The 18,867-nt window shown below is 57.9% G+C and overlaps 1 protein-coding gene across 13 annotated transcripts in view; it reads right to left on the reverse strand.

Moving 5' to 3' along the window:
- Positions 1 to 18,867, reverse strand: part of EXD3 (exonuclease 3'-5' domain containing 3) — a 74,182-nt gene that overhangs the window by 53,109 nt on the left and 2,206 nt on the right. For 11 of the 13 annotated variants that reach the window (XM_032479016.1, XM_032479015.1, XM_032479017.1 and 8 more), the window contains 2 exons: positions 13,643 to 13,764; positions 5,967 to 6,031 (listed from right to left, as the gene is read on the reverse strand). In XM_032479016.1, the coding sequence (XP_032334907.1) occupies positions 5,967 to 6,031; positions 13,643 to 13,733 (156 nt within the window). In that variant the 5' untranslated portion in view covers positions 13,734 to 13,764. Of the gene's footprint in view, positions 1 to 5,966; positions 6,032 to 13,642; positions 13,765 to 17,124; positions 17,218 to 18,867 lie in introns of those variants that run through there. The other 2 variants (XM_032479012.1, XM_032479022.1) reach the window with 2 other exon arrangements.

An 18,867-nucleotide genomic window follows, 5' to 3' on the forward strand; every position in this document is an offset into this window, starting at 1 on the left:
CTGGGGAGGGTGACTGGGCACCTGTCTGCTGGCCTGGACTCTGGGAACAAAAGCAAAGCCCCTCCTGAGCACGGCCCCACACAGCACGTGGGCTTGGATTTACTTCAGTGTGTGCTCCAGAGAGTCCGTCCTGGCGACACCCCGGGGACCTGGCCCTTGGCCACCAGGGGAGAAAGCTTCGCTGAGATGAGCTCACAGTGAGACACCGCGGGACACACGAGGAACAGCGCACCATGAGTGGGAACCACGGGCAGGGTGATTAGAGCGCTGAGAATAAGGGGCAACAGGGCATCGGTTTGGGAACAAAAGTAGAAAATAAGTGCGCCTACAATTATGAAAGAAAAGAACCATCGGAACTAAGCGAAGAGCAAGACGCAGCGGCCCCGCGCGGTGGCGGGGCTCCTCCTGCCTCGCCCGGTCCCGGGGCAGGCCTCACACACAAGGGTCCTGAGACCCCGGCGCCCCAGGGACTTAAGTCTGGGCCCTGTGTCCCCACGTCCCCCCTCCCACGCAGCTCTTGTCCTTGGCCTGGTGGTCTCGACGTCCACATAGATGATCCCGTGGACCCCCGGCTCTAAGACCCCGTTGACCCCCCTCCCCCTCCCGCCTCCCCCTGGCTGGGCCCTGGGCAGCAGCCGCTCCCCCGACTCCGTTGGGTCCCCATTCCTGGCTCACACTCCGGGGGTGAACTGACTGTCCCTGGCGCCCTCCCTGACTTCCGCGGGCTTGGTGCTCGCAGTCCTTGGCCTTGGGCCAGAGCCCCAGGGGGCCTGTTATTAACGCTGTTCGGGCTCAGTGGGGCTGGGGCGCGCCCAGGAACGAGCACGTCTAACAAGCTCCCAGGGGTGCAGTGCCGGGGCCCCACTCTGGGGAGCACTGTTCTGCCCCACCTCCACCTCCTGCTTCTCCCACCCCCCCCAATCCGGGGGGCTCTCAGACCCCCCCGGCTCTCCTCCCTCATCTACCTGCCTCCTGTCTGTTCCCTCCTGCCCTGGCTCCTGCCGTCAGTGCCCTAACCTGCAGTTTCTGCTCTGTCTTAAAGAGAGGACCACAGACCCCCATCGGCTCACTTCTTTCCTCACGTGGCAAACCCCCAAAGAGCTCTCCAAAACCAGCCCCCAGGCCCCTGTCCTGTCCGGTCCCTGAGACCTCCAGGGGCACCGCTGACCTTCAGGGCACCCTGCTCCCACACAACTGCCCTCCTGGCCCCCAGGACACCCTGGGTCGTCCACACCCTCACCCTCGGGGCTCAGGCCACACACACATCTCCAGTCTGTCCAGCGCCCCTCTGCACCCTCCGAGCCCGTCCCACGTGCCTGCCCCACCACCTCATGGTCACTGCACAGACTCCCCCGACCGTAGCTCTGCTTCTGGGCCCTAGGGTATCACCCGTATCCAAGCTTGGACACGGGGCAGCATAGTTCCTGTCTGATCACTGGAGCCCAGGACCAGCCCTGGTGAGCAAACTGTGTCCCCTCCAGGCGGAAGCTTTCAGAGACAACCGACCGCCAAGTGTAGTGGACTCGGGGAGAACCACCAACAAGCCTGCTGCAGGCAACCCAAAATAAAAACACCTGGACCAGGCTCCTTCACGCCGGAAACAAGCAGCGCAGACGTAAGGCGTACCGCTGTGTGTCTTTGGAGATGAGTAGCTTGCTGGTCAAAGGAGACACAAGGAAAATCAGAAAACAGAGAAGGACAGTGGAACCCAACACGTGAAGACAAACGGAGCTTAGCGGGGACCGACAGCGTGAAATGCAGCAGCAGAAATGGAGACAGACGGCAGACTGGCGGCTTGGGCACAGACAAACCATGGCGCTGATCGCACACCCCATCAGCTGCCGGCCCGGGAAGGGGCAAGAGCAGGAGACTGTGAGGAGCCTCAGGGCGACAAGGTGATGACACGGAGGCGGGAGCGCCCAGGAGAAATAAATCCGGAAATGGAGGCTCCGAACGCGCCACAACCAGCAGGGAAACCCAGTCTTCACCAAGGTGTCCCCCTCACACCCCGGCCACCAGCACGACAGATGGAGCCCGTGGCTCCTGTCTTCGGTGAACTGTTTGGAGAACGGGGTGGGGGGGGGTGCTCTGAGGCTGGTTCACCAGGGAGGATGCGCAGGGCAGAAAAGTCACAAGTCCTCCCTCCAGGCCCCACAACAGGCAAGGCTCCTGCTGGCAGGCTTAAGCTCAAAGCCATGGGGTCCACAACTGCACACTTAAACAGCTCTTGGCTTACAGTATATACAGAAAATGGAGTTTTACTCAGCCATAAAAAATAATGAAATGGGGGGTATAGCTCAGTGGTAGACTGCATGCTCAGCATCCACCAGGTCCTGAGTTCAATCCCCAGTACCTCCATTTGAAAAAAAAGAATGAAATAATGCCTTTTGCAGTAACCCATGGACTCAGAGATGACCATACTAAGTGAAGAAAATCAGGCCGAGGAAGGCAAGTGTCATATATTACTTACATGTGGAATATTAAGAAAAAGATGCAAATGACTCTACAAAACAGAAACACACTCACAAATATAGACAACAAACGATGGTTACCACGGGGATGCTCTGGGGGGAGGGACAAGCCAGGAGTTTGGACTTAGTGGGGCCCACCGCTGTACATAAAACAGATAAACAACAAGGTCCTACTGTACAGCCCAGGAAACTGTATTCAGTGTCTTGTAATAGCCTCTAATGGAAAAGGATCTGAAAAAGAATATATCTATACGTATGTGTGTAACTGAATCACTTTGCTGTACACCTGAAACTGACACAACATTGTAAATCAGCTATAGTTCAATTTTTTTTAACATTTTTTATTGATTTATAATCATTTTACAATGTTGTGTCAAATTCCAGTGTTCAGCACAATTTTTCAGTTATTCATGGACATATACACACTCATTGTCACATTTTTTTCTCTGTGAGTTACCATAACATTTTGTGTATATTTCCCTGTGCTATACAGTGTAGTCTATTCTACAATTTTGAAATCCCAGTCTATCCCTTCCCACCCTCCACCCCTCTGGCAACCACAAGTCTGTATTCTCTGTCTGTGAGTCTATTTCTGTCCTGTATTTATGCTTTGTTTTTGTTTGTTTGTTTGTGTTTGTTTTTGTTTTTTAGATTCCACATATGAGCGATCTCATATGGTACTTTTCTTTCTCTTTCTGGCTTACTTCACTTAGAATGACATTCTCCAGGAGCATCCATGTTGCTGCAAATGGCATTATGTTGTCGGTTTTTATGGCTGAGTAGTATTCCATTGTATAAATATACCACCTCTTCTTTATCCAGTCACCTGTTGATGGACATTTAGGCTGTTTCCATGTTTTGGCTATTGTAAATAGTGCTGCTATGAACACTGGGGTGCAGGTGTCATCCTGAAGTAGGGTTCCTTCTGGATACAAGCCCAGGAGTGGGATTCCTGGGTCATATGGTAAGTCTATTCCTAGTCTTTTGAGGAATCTCCACACTGTTTTCCACAGTGGCTGCACCAAACTGCATTCCCACCAGCAGTGAAGGAGGGTTCCCCTTTCTCCACAGCCTCTCCAGCATTTGTCATTTGTGGATTTTTGAATGACGGCCATTCTGACTGGTGTGAGGTGATACCTCATTGTAGTTTTGATTTGCATTTCTCTGATAATTAGTGATATTGAGCATTTTTTCATGTGCTTTTTGATCATTTGTATGTCTTCCTTGGAGAATTGCTTGTTTAGGTCTTCTGCCCATTTTTGGATTGGGTTGTTTATTTTTTTCTTATTGAGTCATATGAGCTGCTTATATATTCTGGAGATCAAGCCTTTGTCGGTTTCACTTGCAAAAATTTTCTCCCATTCCGTAGGTTTTCTTCTTGTTTTATTTCTGGTTTCCTTTGCTGTGCAGAAGCTTGTAAGTTCATTAGGTCCCATTTGTTTATTCTTGCTTTTATTTCTTCTAGGAGAAAATTTTTTAAATGTATGTCAGATAATGTTTTGCCTATGTTTTCCTCTAGGAGGTTTATTGTATCTTGTCTTATGTTTAAGTCTTTGATCCATTTTGAGTTTAATTATGTGTATGGTGTAAGGGAGTGTTCTAGCTTCATTGATTTACATGCTGCTGTCCAGTTTTCCCAACACCGTTTGCTGAAGAGACTGTCTTTATTCCAATGTATATTCTTGCCTCGTTTGTCAAAGATGAGTTGACCAAAAGTTTGTGGGTTCATTTCTGGGCTCTCTGTTCTGTTCCATTGGTCTATATGTCTGTTTTGGTACCAATACCATGCTGTCTTGATGACTGTAGCTCTACAGTATTGTCTGAAGTCTGGGAGAGTTATTCCTCCAGCCTCTTTCTTTCTCTTCAGTAATGCTTTGGCAATTCTAGGTCTTTGATGGTTCCATATGAATTTTATTATGATTTTTTCTAGTTCTGTGAAATATGTCCTGGGTAATTGGATAGGGATTGCATTAAATCTGTAGATTGCCTTGGGCAGTGTGACCATTTTGACAATATTGATTCTTCCAATCCAAGAGCATGGAATATCTTTCCATTTTTTAAAGTCTTCTTTCATTTCCTTCATCAGTGGTTTATAGTTTTCTGTGTATAATTCTTTCACCTCCTTGGTTAGATTTATTCCCAGATATTTTATTACTTTGGGTGCTATTTTAAAGGGGATTGTTTCTTTACTTTCTTCTTCTGTTGATTTATCGTTAGTGAAAAGAAATGCAACTGATTTTTGAACGTTAATCTTGTAACCTGCTACCTTGCTGAATTCTTCAATCAGCTCTAGTAGCTTTTGTGTCGACCTTTTAGGGTCTTCTATATATAGTAACATGTCATCAGCATATAGTGACACTTTTACTCTTCTTTTCCAATGTGGATCCCTTTTATTTCTCTCTCTTGCCTGATTGCTGTGTCTAGGACTTCCAGGACTATGTTGAATAGGAGTGGTGATAGTGGGCAGCCTTGTCTTGTCCCAGATTTTAGTGGGAAGCTTTTGAGTTCTTCACCATTGAGTACTATGCTGGCTGTAGGTTATAGTTCAATTTTAAAAAAATAATAAAATAAAATAAAACATAAACCCCTTCAGAAAATGAAGCTTTTGGCTTTTGTAAAAACTTTGGATTTCTCCAGCTGACAGGCGGAGATGGCTGCTCGCAGGCCTGAGTGCGGTGACCAACGCCACGCAGCTCGGACGGGCAAAGAGCCCAGGCCTGCCCCTCCGCACAGAGAAGTCGGCTGCCTGTCTCCCAGGTGTTGCTCCCTCTGCACCATGAAGAGGTGTGGGAGCCTTTCCAGCTCCCAGGCTCCTCCCTGGGCCAGCCCACAGCCCTTCCTGGAGCTCCCTGCTCTGGACACTGCCCAGAGAGCCTGCCCTGGTCTAGGCTCTCTGCCCGCCCTTGGCGGGCAGCAGGAGGCAAGGCTGGCACCAGAGGGTGGGGCCTTGTCCCTCCAGCCACTTGCAGGCCTGTGGCCTGGGCAGCAGGGACTCTGGGTCCTCCCCTGGAGCCAGGAGAGCCACTGCCTTCTGCTGCCTCTAGGGAGTAAAGTGCAGGGAAGGATCGACGGGGGGTCAGGGAGTGCTTTTCCCGCCCCAGAGGCCAAGGCGAAGAGGCCCTCCTAGCACAGGCCATGGTGGGAAATGGTTTTGGGGGGGCAGGACCCCCAAGTGGCAGTGGGGGACCATGGCAGCCTCCCCGCCAGGGCTGGCTCGTCCTGCTGGACCACACACCTCCCGCCACCATCCAGACAGGTGGTCCTGCCACCCTCCCTGGGAGAGGAGGCTGCTGGCAAGGCCTGCCAGGCGCTCTGCTGTGCGGCAGCTGGTGCTGAGTGCAGGCCCTTCTCTCCTGCTCTGAGCTCAGGGGCCTGTGTCTCCCAGCACCTCACTGGCCTCGCCCCAGGGCTCCCACCCCCGTGTGTCCCCGAGAACATTCAGACGAGGCAGCCCACAGAGACTGGCGGTCAGGTGCCCACACCCCATGTGCTCACCTGCCGCAGCTCCCGCGTGGACCACAGCATCTGCAGGGACTGCAGGAACAGGAGAGGGTCCTGGCCTGGGGGGACAAGACAGAGGCCGTAGGAGGGGCTGAGGGGCAGGCTGGGGCCACAGCAGAGCCCACTGGCCCCACCTCGGCCAAGGCCCAGCGCTCCCACGGATGCTGCCCAGTGCCCACAGCCTCTCATGCCCTCTGTGGCCAGAGCTCCCCGCTGCCCCTTCCCCAGGGCCCGTGGCCCAGCCATCCAGCACTGCTCCATCCTGCAGTGCCCACAGGGGTGGGCTTCCACCCACAGCTCAGGGAGCCCCAGCCTCACTCTTCAGCCGCGGTGCGAACAGGACACCAGGGCTGAGCCCGCAGTACCGACTGGGACCCGCGAGGGCTGGCCGAGTCCATCAAGGCATCCCCAGGGTGGTACACCGCCCCCACCCTCATCCACCACCCACCACGTCTCCCCTCTAGTCCCTGGCGAGCCCCATGCAGGCTGGCTGCTCCCCAAAGCTCCCCGCGCAAAAGCGAGACCACTGCTCTCTTCAGCCCCTGCCCCGCCGCAGAAGGGGGCACGGGGTCATGGAGTGGGCGCTGCCTTGGCCCGGTGCTGGCCAGGGACCCTGCTGGGACCCGAGCACAGGGGAGGTCGGGGTCACCCTCACATTGGAAAAGGCCTGGCCAGGTCCAAGGTCAGTGCCATAGAGGGCTAGCTGGCCTGGAAAGGCCCCTGCTGCCTGCTCTTGGCTTGGGAAAGGAAGCTGCTTCCGAGGCCAGGGGCCGGGGGACCCAGCCCCGAGTCACCCACGGCCACCAGCGCCCCCTGGCTGCCTCGCAGGGCCTGCCCCGCCCCGCCCCACGCCGCCCCGCGCCGTATCCCTCAGGGCCCTCCCAGCAGGGCTCTCGGCACTGCCCTCCCTGCCTTCCCACCGCCTCTCCGGGCCCCGGCAGCCTCAGCAGCACCTCGCCGGCCCCGCCCTCAACTCAGCACCAGCGCAGCGCAGACCCCGCCCCCCTCGCTGTGCAAGATCCGCCGCAGAGGCCCAGGCGCCGCCCACTGTGACCTTCCCAGCCTCACTGAGAAATTAGACAAAACTGATCCTTCCTCCAAGAACCGGCAGGGGCCGCTGCTCAGAGCCCGGGGAGGCAGGAGAGAAAGCAGCCCTGACCCCAACCCAGGAGGTGGGAGAGGCCCCTGGCACTTAGTCCTGGGCTGCCAGGCCCCCAGCCACCCTACTACGTGGTGGAGGTCAAGGCCAGGGGTCAGAACCACAGCCATGTTTCCCCACATGGTGGGGGTCAGGGTCAGGGGTCAGAGTCAGGACCTGACTGTCAGCCCCCACGATGGGGGAGGGGAGGTCACTAACAGACTCTCCAGGTCAGATCTGGGGTTTCAGGAGCCCAGGTGGCTTCGCCTGCAAATCTACCCAAGAATCGGGGAGAAAATAACCCACTGGCCCCTGCAGGAGGCCAGACACAGAGGGAAAGGCCAGGAGACCTGAACCAGGGTCTGGAGTGCAGCCCACTGGGGACACAGGCTCAGGGACCCAGGCAGGACACCAGTGGTGACACCCTCACCGTCCGCCACAGGAGGGTCCGTCCAGAAGCCAAGGCTGGTGGGACAACTGAAGATTGTTAGTGAAATAAAGGAGGAGAGTCATGTGACTCTCTCGACGGATGCAGAACAAGCATCTCATAAAAGTAAATTCCATAAAAGCCATAATGTAAGAACTAATTCAGCAAACAAGGAAGAGCAGGAACTTCCTGAACCAGATAAAAGTGTCTGTAGAAAACCCTCAGCAAACATAGAACTTAAGGCTGAAGGCGCTCCCTCCCCTAGGACAGAAACCCCAGGAGGACGCCCGCTGCCCGTCCAGCGAGGCCCTGGGGGCCTCGCCGCTGACAGCAGCAAGAAAAGCAAAGGCACAACGTAGAAAGGAACACACAGAACATCGCCACTCTGACGAGCAAACGCTGGTCGCTCTAGACATTGGAATGTGATTCAGCACTGGAAAGACAGGCGCCACTGAGCCACGGAAAGACGTGGAGGAAACTTACGTGCACATGAAGTGAGGGAAGCCCATCTGAAAAGGCTATAGACTGTGCGATGAGGAGCACATGACACTCTGGAAAAGGCAGAGCTAGGGGGTCAGTGAGAAGACTGGGGTCCGCCAAGGCCAATGTTAAGAAATCCCCTGTTCCCTCTATACAAGCAACAGACAGAGTGAATATTTTTAAGAAGTCAATTATAGTAGCATAAAAAAGTTCTTCAGGTCGGGTGAGGATAGCTCAGTGGTAGGGCATGTGCTTAGCATGCACAAGGTCCTGGGTTCGGTCCCCAGTCCCTCCGCTGACAACAACAACGAAATTTCTCGAGGTAAATCTAGAAAAAAAGTTCTTGCAAAAAAGCACAAACTGTTACTGAGAAAAAAATGAAAAGACCTAATTAAGGAAGGGACAAACCATCGACAATGCAAAGTTGTCAATTCTCCCCAAATCAATCGATAAATTCTATAATCCAAACAGCAGCGGTGTAGTGGGTGTGGGGTGCCGGGAAACCCCCACTCAACAATCACAGGGAGCCAGGCCAGGACCGTGGGGACTAAGGCTGACGGCGGCCCAGGGAGGCTGGACTGAGAGCCACAGCCGGGTCTGCGTGGGAGCGGGTGCACGGCCAGCGTGGCCCCAGGGTCGGGAAACTGCATACGCCTACTGACAACACTGGGATGTCACCCCTGTCTCACACCCAGAAGAAAACCCACTGGGGGCTGTAGGTCTCACTGTGAAGGCAGACAGAACTTCTGAAGGAAACCTGGAGAAAACCCCATTGACCTTGGGACATGATTACATGAAGAATTCCTACCCACTTCCCCCCTCCCCCAGGGACATCCTGCAGGAGACCGGCTGAGGGAGGGTGGGCACAGGGTGGGGGGTCTGACGCTGGGGGGCCTTCTGTCCACAGGGTGGACATCAGCCCAGGACATCAGCTGTGGTCGCAGCACCCCACCCCCCAGGCCCGGAACTGGGCCTCCCTGCTGTCCTGGGCCTGCTGGCGGGCGACTAGAGGGCAGGTCAGGGATGGCGGGACAGGCGGCTTCTGGCCTGGCACCTGACACCGCCCCAGGAGCATGTGGGTAGGTGTGGGCGGAAAGCTGTGTGTCCAGAGGACACTGAGAAACTCAAGTTCAAACACCGAACTCCCACGGCCGCCCTGGGCTGCTGCTCCCCGCCCAGCACCGGCCTCACTGGCACCCCAGCAGCCCCCCCATGCGGGCTGGGAGGCTCAGGCTCCGACTGTGCGGGGCCAGGGCCCAGGGCTCAGTCGGGACCCCAGGCAGAGGCCCTGGAGGGCCGCCCTCCGGCCTGCGCGCTCTGTCCTCCAGCTCCCCAGGGCTCGGGCTGCCTCTAGGGGCACCCCTGAGGTGGCCGAGGGAGGGGGAGGGACTTGGGGACAGGAAGGGTGGGCAGACAGACACCATCTGGTACAAACCACCACCTAGCTGAGTCACCTTACTTTAGGAACGACGCATTCTAGGAGATTCCACTGCCAAGTTAACTTCTACAAAGACCCCTGTCACTTGCTATCATGAAACTGGTGGTGAGAAACAAAATAAAATGGGTGCTTTCTCCTGGGGAAATTGGGGGCAACAAATTCTTAGAAACTGGCTGGGGCGGCTCAGCTAGGCAGGGGACAGCTGGCCTCCTGCAGGGAGCCTGACACACATGGCCCCCACAAAGCCACCCAGAGCCCGGACCTCCCCTCGGTCTCCTTGAGTGACCCGTGACGCTTGGAGCTTGGACAGGCCAAGGCTCCTACAGCCCGCCTGCAATTCCACTCGGCACCAGCGGGAGGCAGCACCAAACACACTGAGCCCGGCTGCCTCTCAGCAGGTGGCCCAACAGCCCGCAGTGGAGCCAGGAGCTGCAGTCATCCCAGTGTCCACGTCCACCAGCCCCAGGAACGTCCCTATCCCGGCCACCCCCCGGCAGCTGCTGGCAGGCAGCAGAACCGCCCACGAGCAGAGCAGAGGGACCCAGTGGGCCATCAGCCTGTCCAGGGGCTGCAGCGTGAGCCCCCACCCCTTCTGCAGGCCTGGCAGCACCTCCCAAAGGCCACCAGCCTCCCCCGCTGCCCACCACACGGCCCAGCACTGGCGCTCGTCCCCCGGGCCCCTCAGCCACATGCAGGCAGCCTCCTGCCTCCCCGGGAAGGGGGCACACGGCTCCTCTGGGGGGTGGGGGGGGCCGCACCATCTCCCCGGGGCCCGGTCTAGTGTCCACACACATCTGGGAGGGGCTGAGATGCACCAGTGGGCTCGGCCCTCCCCTAGAGGGGACACAGCAAGGACTGAGGTGCAGGTGAAGAGCTGGTGCCCCTCGGAGCCCCCATCCCGGCGGGCAGCGTGAGTCTGGCCTCACTGGGCCGTCTGCGGGTCATCTTGCTTCATCTAGCAAACCGCACACCCCAGAGACAGAGTGCGCCTGTCCTCAGCACAGGCGCCTGAGCATCATGGGAGAAGGAAAAAGACGGCATGGATCTGGGAAGGCAGAGGCAAGGGGTCATGTCCTTGCTGCCTGGGGACATGACTGCACATCCGGAACGTCCCAGAGCAGTGGGAGGGCCCCCCACCAGCAACCCTGCCCACCCAGGTGGGCGCAGGGGACCGACACGCCACCTCCAGGTCTCACTGGCAAGTCAGAAAATCTGCTAGAAGACAAGAGTTTAGGGAGATGACAAACCTAGTTTGGAAAAGTAACAAAGAAAGTGCAAGATCTATTTTTAAAAGCAGGCCTAAGGGCAGAAGAACAAACAGAAAGGCAATGGCCCAAAGAGCCTGGGTCACCTGTGAGGACCACAGATTCTGCAAGTCAGGAAGAAGGCTGGTCCTGCTCCTGGGCAAGGCCACTTCTACTGTCAGATGTGCCGCCATGGCCACCCTCACTCAAGGGCAGGAAGCAGACCCCACCCTGCAGGAGGGAGGGTGCGGGGAGGGGGTGTCTGGGGGAGGGTGCGGGGAGGGGTGTCTGGGGGAGGGTGCGGGGAGGGGTGTCTGGCACCCATGTGCCTCACACCACGACAAGGTGCCAGATGCTCCTTCTCCAACCATAAACAAAATGAAATCCAGTAAAAACACCAGTAGATTCTTGTAGAACCAAACAAGCTCATCCTGACGTCTATATAGAAAATAAAAAGAAAGCTAAAAGTAGCAACGAAAGGTTTTTGCTCCTGTCAGATACTGAAACATACCAGCTTCATCAAGACATCGTGATGCGGGCACATGAACAGAGCAGGGAGCAGAGAGACCCCCAAACACGGGGGACTCAGCCCGGGACAGCGGGGCAGGGTGGACCTTCCCTCTAGAAATGTGATGAAGTTGGACCCATCCCTCGTATCTCAAGGCAAAATAAATTCCACTGGATAAAAGACTAAGAAAGACCACGGCTCACACCCTCACAGCACCCTGGGCGGAGGCCTTTCATTCACAGATGAAGATAAGCATTGGGCCACGACTATTGTTCTCAGGAAACAGAGAGGTTACATAACCGGCCCAAGGTCACACAGCGAGGAAGGTGTGGTGCAGAGTCGCCTGGGCTCACGGCCCCCATCGTGTCACGGCCAAGGCTAGTTCCACACCAACACCTGCCACCGGGTGGGCCAGGTGAGGGCCTTTGTTTGGGAAGCTGCTGGAGGTTCCGGGGTTCAGCACAGGCATATGAAGGGCCTGGAGGAGCGGAACCCGCTTCCTGGAGCTGTGGCCCCCTCCCCTCCCTCCCTGCTGAGAAATGATATAGTTCCATCCACCAGACTTCCCAGTTTCCCAAGGAAGGAGACCCCAGTGCTGCCCGGGGCCTGAAACCAGCTGGACTTCGAGGACATGGCTTCTCTAACTCCACTGCACTCACTGCTGCGAAGGCCTCAATTTCAGGAGATGATCTCTGAGCCCAGCTGACGACTCAGCTGGGAAATGTTTTCCTGGCTCCGGAGGGAGCGGACTGGGGGAACGTTGGGGAAAGGACAGTGGTCCTCACTGACCCATTCCTTGCCCTCTGGCCACCAGCAGCAGGACAGGCTGGGGAGGCTGACCCTCTGACGCTGGTGCCCTCTTGACGGTCAGAGCAAGCTGGCTGGGCCTTGGGCCTCCGGTGTCAGAGTGTGGGGGCTACAGAACAAGGACGGTCCTGCTTCTGGCAAGACCGGCAGAGGGGCAGAGGGGCCTGGGGCATTCTGGGGGTGCTAGCCAGACCCTGGTGAGATGCCCTCTCAGGAGGGCTGCCCTGGCCTGAGGTCTGTCCCAGAGGCCTTCCTAAGGGTGCCTTGTCAGCAAGTGGGCACCAGGGCAGGCCGGGGGCCGTGTCTGATCCTGGAGTTGCAACAGGGTGGTGGCAAGGGCCTGAAGACACTGCACGGTGGGGGCCTCAGCCGGGAAGGGCTCCCCTGAGTAGCGACCAGAAACAAGAGGGCAGCCTTGTGAAAAGGGGTGCCAGCCTGCAGCAGCCCCTCGGTCTGCATCATCAGGGTGGCTGCGGGGGTCTCTGCGGGGCGCCGTCCTTCCTGGCTGCACACCCCGTCAGCAGCCGAAGTGCCCAGGGATGGCTCTCCTTTGTCAGCTCCAGCGGGTGGGGGCTGAGGCCAAGAGGGTCCTCCAGGGGAGGCCCTGCTCTGCCCACGCTCAGGCAGAGGCCTGTGTAGAGGTAGGGGCAGGCTCAGGAAGGTCTGACTCCCCACCCAGGGTGAGGCCTTGAGAGAGGGAGGGGTCCAGGCTGGGGCCTGAAGACACCACCTGCTACCCCCAGCCCCTGGGTCCCCGCTCCTGTCTCTGGCTGGCCTAGTGGCCAGAGCAGACCCCCCCCCATACGATGACCACGTCTGGGGGCCGCTGCGGAGCGTCTGGAGACAGTGGGTGCCCAGCACAGGAGGGGCTGGGGCTCTGCTGATTGCATCTCACATCCTCCACCATCAAAGTGAAAATGCCCCTCTCCCTGGGACTCCGGAGCCAAGACAGGCCCCCACTTGGCTCAAGACCCAGGCCCATGCCCTGCACCACCCTCTAGGGGCTGGGGCTCCCGTGCTGGAAGCACCTGTCTGGGGATCCCGCTCTCCAGGCTCCTCCCAGCTCCCTCCCCTTCCTCTCTATTGGCGAGAGGAGAGGATGAACCGCCTTTGTGCCTTTGTGTCCAGCCCAGAGCTCCGGGGGCTGCAGACTTACTGTGCATGCAGCGCCAGGATTCAGAGAAAACCCCGCGTTCCCCCCAGGTCCATGCGCTAGCTCCCCCCACCCTTCAGTGTGGGCTCCAGCCTCCTCCCCAAGGAGTCCGTCCAGTCACAGCCCACCCTTGGGATCGGCCATCAAGCAAGTGGCCAGCAGGCGGTCCACTGCCACCTTCCCCATGCCCAGGGGCTGCTGGGACCTTACCCAGGGCAAAACTAGTGCCTGCCAGTGACCCTCAGGACAGGAAGGCCCCAGGAGCAGCTACCTGCGGGCTTGTGTCCACACCCAAGGCCACTCCACGTGTCCCAGGCCCACACAAGGCCATGTCACCAGACACCCCCACCTGGAGTCCCCACCCAGTGCACACATGCACCCCACACACATGCAACGCATCCCCTGCATGTACCCCAGGCCCAGCCCTGCCAAGTGCAGCCAGCTGAACCTGGGGCCCTGAGGGGCACAGACTCACCTGTGGGGACGGACTGAGCAGTGGGGTCACCAGTGGGGTCTCTGGTGGCAGGGTCACTAGCAGGGTCACAGGCAGGGTCTCCGGGGTCCATCCTCGGGGACAGGCCGCAGGCTGCTCAGGACCTGTGGAGAGGGACAGCAAGGCTGCAGCGGCCCACAGTGGGACAGACCCTGACGGGCAGTCACACAGGACCCACTTCTGTGCTCGAGGAGGTGTCAGGGGTTCCGGTGGCCTCGGTGTCCCCTGCTGGGCCCGGGGATGCTGGATGCTGACCTCAGAGGTGGACCCACCGCGAGGACCCAGGAGCGAGCCTGCAGAGGCACACCCAGCTCTAAATCAGCCCGGCCGGTGCCACCACTCCCAGGGGACCACCAGGCTTCCTGCAATCATGTATTTTATACAAGGCCCTTCCCCACATTTACAGAGATTACCCAGCGTTTCCTCCTTTGGTCTGTTTACAGGAGGCCTTATAAAGACTCCTGGACAAGCAGTTCTATTTGTACCACAGTAACACACATGGCGCCTCCGGCGTGGATCCTGAGACCCAGTACGGCCCCGAAGAGAGAACCCACAAGGCTCCTTCTTCCCAAGTCAGAGAACTTGAAGACAGAGCAAAAGAAATTATCCTGCCTAAAAAATGGGCACGGAGGGGAACTGAAGAAAAAATGACACACCGCTTCCCTGCTGGATTTCCTGCGACACCATCACTAACGGGCCCTCCCTCAGCACGTTCAAACAAGCCTGGAAGTCAATCACTTGTTTCCAGAGGCGTTGCTTGCAAGCCTCTGCCCTCCTGTCTCAACCTGGACGGCTGCTCTCCCTCCTGGTGGCACGGCCGCCGCCCTGGGACCACCCCCCCCTTCTCTCCTGGTGCATCCTGCATTTCCTGACTTCAGTCTTCATCTTTCTCAGTTTCCCCCAGAGGAGCACATTCTCAAGGAGCTTCCTGAGAAGACCTGCAAGGGGGGAACACAGCCAGGCGTCGGTGGTCTGGGAACGTCCTCACTGTGCACTAAGCCTTGGCTGGAAGGCTGGCTGTGCCTGGGCTGTAGGTGAGAAGCCATCCCTCCATACATGACAATGGCGGTCCTTCTAGCTCATGCTGGTGCCAAGAGGTCTGAAGACGTAGGAGCTGGTCTCCTCCTGGGGGACCTTCCCCGACAGCATGCAGGGGTCAGGAGGACGGACAGGACAGGCCCCACCAGGCAGGCTCGTGTGCGTCAGTCCTGGGAAACGTCCTGGCCCCGTCCTCCGTCCTCTCCTCTTGTAACTGCCCTGACCAGGACGCTAGGCATCCTGGGAGAACCTCTAATTCTCTTGTCTTTCTTCTTCTGCACCTTTTGGGGAGAGCTCCTCAACTCTGTTTTGCAACCCTTTCGTTACTTACTCATTTCTGCTGTCGCCATTGTTTTAACACCTTTGTGGTGGTGTGGTTCCTGCACGGTAAGCCACATGTATTTCAGACGTGCCATCTGATGCGTCTCGACAGATGTGTTCACTCGTGAAACCACCCCACAACCCAGACAGCTGACATGTCCATCCCTGCCCAGGCCACACTTTAATCATGCCTGAGAGCTCAGTCCCCGCTCGCCCCGAGGACCTCGTGGCTTCCACCTGTTCGCTGTGTCAACACCCTCTCTTCTGTTTACACAGTCTGTTTCTTCCAAGAAGCTTTTTCCTCCAGAGTCTGGGGACTGTTGTTTATATCGGAGAGTATACAGGCCACTGATGGGCTGTGCTTCCGTGACCCCACCCACCTCTGGGCACCTCTGGCCTGGGGGAGGGTGACCCTTGGGCCCACCAGAGGGTCCCCAACATGCCCCGTGGGCCCCTCCCAGAGTGGGCCAGGAGCACTGCCCCTTTCTTCCTCTATCTTCCTCTCCTTCCCCCAGCAGTCTGGCCTCCCCCAGGCCCCAGCCCCGTGGGGCCAACACGGCCCGGCCGGCTGGCTCAATGCAGTCAACACTGTTATTTGCTGTTTCTGGAGCCCCTGACCCTTCACAGCACTTGCAGCAGACCCCCAGTGGGGGTGCATCCCCAACACAGGGACAGGGACGGGGAGGGCAGGGTGGGGGCCAGGGCTCCAGCGGGGCACTCTTCTGTGTGTCCCACCAGAAAATGTGGGGCCAAGCACCCACTACCCATGAGACTGGGTTATTTAAATAACCCCAGACGGGGCTCCTCCCCTAGGACTTTCCAAGTCCCACTGCAGGCAGGACCCACAGACCACCCATCCGAGAGGGTCTCCTGCCTACAGCCCTGCTCCATTATCGCAGCTCAGCCAGGCCCTGGCCGCTGCACCTCGTGTGGCCTTCAGGACACCCTCCTTGAAGGGGCGGAGCCTGGTCACAAAGCCCAGCTTTGGGCTGGGGCTGGTCCTGCTGACCCCGAGTCAGGGCCCACGGGATGAGCCAAGGCTGGCAGGCCACCCACTGCCTCATAGTCAGGCTCCTTGCACATAAGCCTGAGCCCAGGACGAACTGCCACGGCCCCAACGGCCCTGCCCCGCAGCCGCGTACCTGGCTGGTCACCCAGGAAGGGGCAAACAGCCAAACGGCCCTTTTGTGGAAGGAGGTTTTGTTTCTAATCCGCTCAATTAGGGGGAAGTGAAGACAATCTCTCCCAAGATCTGCTGCGGGTGTGTTTCCACCTCCCTCTGCTGGGACCACCTTCCCCTCCCAGAGGCCAGCCCCAGGTCAGGGGGTTAGACACAGACCCCCCTTGGGAGAACTGAGGCCATGGAAACTCAGCTCGACCCTCCCCAGGCAACCTGGTTCTGGCCCTGGGCCCGGGAATCCGAATCTGACAACAGGCAGCAGCGGCCGAGAAAGCACACAGCTGGCAAAGACCAAGGGCAAGTTCCCCCGATGGCTGACTTTTTAAACTGACCTCATTTTAAACTGAAAAGGATTTGCCTGGAGTGCAGTGGTCTCCAGCCGAATGGTGGTGCTGGGTTTGCAGCTCAGGGCCAGGTGGGCAGGCCTCCCCGGAGCCCCAGGGTGAGCAGCCCGCAGGTTTGGAACTTCCTTTAAATCAGAGTTACCAAGGCAACTCATTAACGTTGTGACTTTCTCTGAGAGGGGCCAAGCTGAGCTGCAGGACCAGACATCTGTCCCAAAGATCCCCGCTCCCACCCAGTGGCAAACCCACCCAGAGACAGACTCGGCCCCTGAGAAAGGGTGCCCAGGAGTCTCCAGAGAGATACACCATGCAGGCCAGACTGCCTCCCCCAAGGGCTGGCCCCAGTATCTAGCTGGGAGCTACCTGGGAGACTGTCTGGCCTTCCCACAGCCTCGCCTGACGCCTGCTGCAGGTGCTGCACGATCCAGGGCCCTCAGGTGTGCCTGCCCCACGACCCCCCCCCCCCCGCTCCTGCCTGGCACACTGACTGAGCAGGAGAGCCCTGAGCCCAGAGTACAGGTGTCCCCAAGCCCCCTCCCCAAGTCAGGCCCTGAGGGGACCCAGCAGGGGAAGGAAGATACCTCAGCAGGTCACCCTCCCCAGGTCGTTGCCACCTGCAGACAGAGTGCCCCCCCAGCCTCAGGACCTCTCGTACAGCCCCGTCGGAGGAGGTCCAGCCTCGCGGGGCCGCACCCTGCTGGTGAGATGGGGCGGGGCATGTTCTTCAGGCCTGCTGTCCTTCCCCACGGCGGCTTCGTGAGCAGGAGGGGACGTGGCAGCAAAGCCTGAGACCTGGCCAGGAGCCCAGAAAACGTGGCTCTGGCTTGGGAAGGGCAGCGAGGGGACGATTCCACTGTCCTGAGCCAAAGCTGACCTTCAGGCAACCCGGGAAGGCAGCACTGAAGGGCCCCACGAGGAACCTTGTCGTTGGCCGAGGGTCAGCACGACCACCGTGGGGCCCAGGCCCGAGCCTGCTGTCCGTCTGTCCATCCGCCCACCTCTTCCAGGAGAACAAGGCTGGTGACCCTTGATGGATGCCAAATCATGCTTCCTTTGCCATTTTTCTGCATGGCTTTCTGCAAATATGGGGCGTCGGCTGTATCCGCCCGCCCCATGTCCCCTGTGCCCTTCATCTGGGGGAAGGTGACCAGGCCTTGACAGTCCCCAGGCCACTTCCCTAGAGCGGCCTCACCACCATGTCACGAGCCCTTCTGACAGCAGGGCCTGGGGACCGTGGCCACGCCCCATACCACCCACGAGACACGTGGCGGGAGTGCTGTGGAGCCGAGCAGGCCGCGGAGCCCCAGCCCCTCCCAGGCCTGATCTGGCAATTCCGACGCCCTGCGCTCTGAGCGCAGGACGCACCCGGGACAACAGCACACAAGGTCTCCGTACCGAGTTTTTACATCGACTATATGTGGGAATAGTAATATTTGGGGTATACTGGGGTTCAACACATTATTAAAATTAATTCCACTGTTTCTTTGTAGAACATTTAAAACCATGTGCGTGGCTCACACATCTCTGCTGGATACGCTGGTCTGGGTTGACAAAGGCAGCTGACCAGACCCAGGCCAGGCAGACAGCCTGGACTCCAAAGCCACCGCTCCTCACAACAGCACCAGGGAAGGTCACCCTTCTGTCCCCAGATTCCAAATGCAGGCCGGGACGGGGTCACCACCCAGGGCCGTCCGGGATCCCCTGAGACATGGGGTGCAGGTGGGGCCACTTGGGCCTGAATCTTCAGTTACATGGCAGCACTAACTTGAAAGCCATTTCAGTTGACTTTCAAATTGGTTTTGATGTTTGTGCCAACATCTCAGTGATTTTTTCATCACTTTATTGAGATAAAATTCACATACCATGGAATTTACCTTTAAAGTACACAACACCGTGCCTCCAGTACATTCAGGTGTGTGCAACCATCACCCCAAATCCAAGAGCACATTGCCCCAGATTACCCTGTTCCCCTCAGCAGTCATCCCCACACCCCAACCTGGCAACCTTTGCCTGTTCGTTGTGGTTGGACACCCTCAGAGTGGAGGGTGTGAGCTCCAAGGACAGGGGTGGGGTGGGGCTCTAGCCATGGGCAACCGAGAGCCCTGCGAGGGACAGGGGGAGGGGGCAACTGGGCCCAGGGGTGGTCGGGGGCTGTGAGGTGGGAATCCTGAGACCAGACAGGGCAAAGCTGCAGGAGTGACGGTGACCCTGGCAGCGGTGGGGGAAATGAGGGAGGATGGGAGTGGGAGGTCTGGTCTGAGGAAGACAGCGACCACGCTGGGGATTCGGTAAGGGGAGGAGCTTGTGTGGGGTGGGGGGACCTG

The sequence above is a fragment of the Camelus ferus genome, chromosome 4, assembly GCF_009834535.1.
Source record: "Camelus ferus isolate YT-003-E chromosome 4, BCGSAC_Cfer_1.0, whole genome shotgun sequence".
Classification (NCBI taxonomy): domain Eukaryota; kingdom Metazoa; phylum Chordata; class Mammalia; order Artiodactyla; family Camelidae; genus Camelus; species Camelus ferus.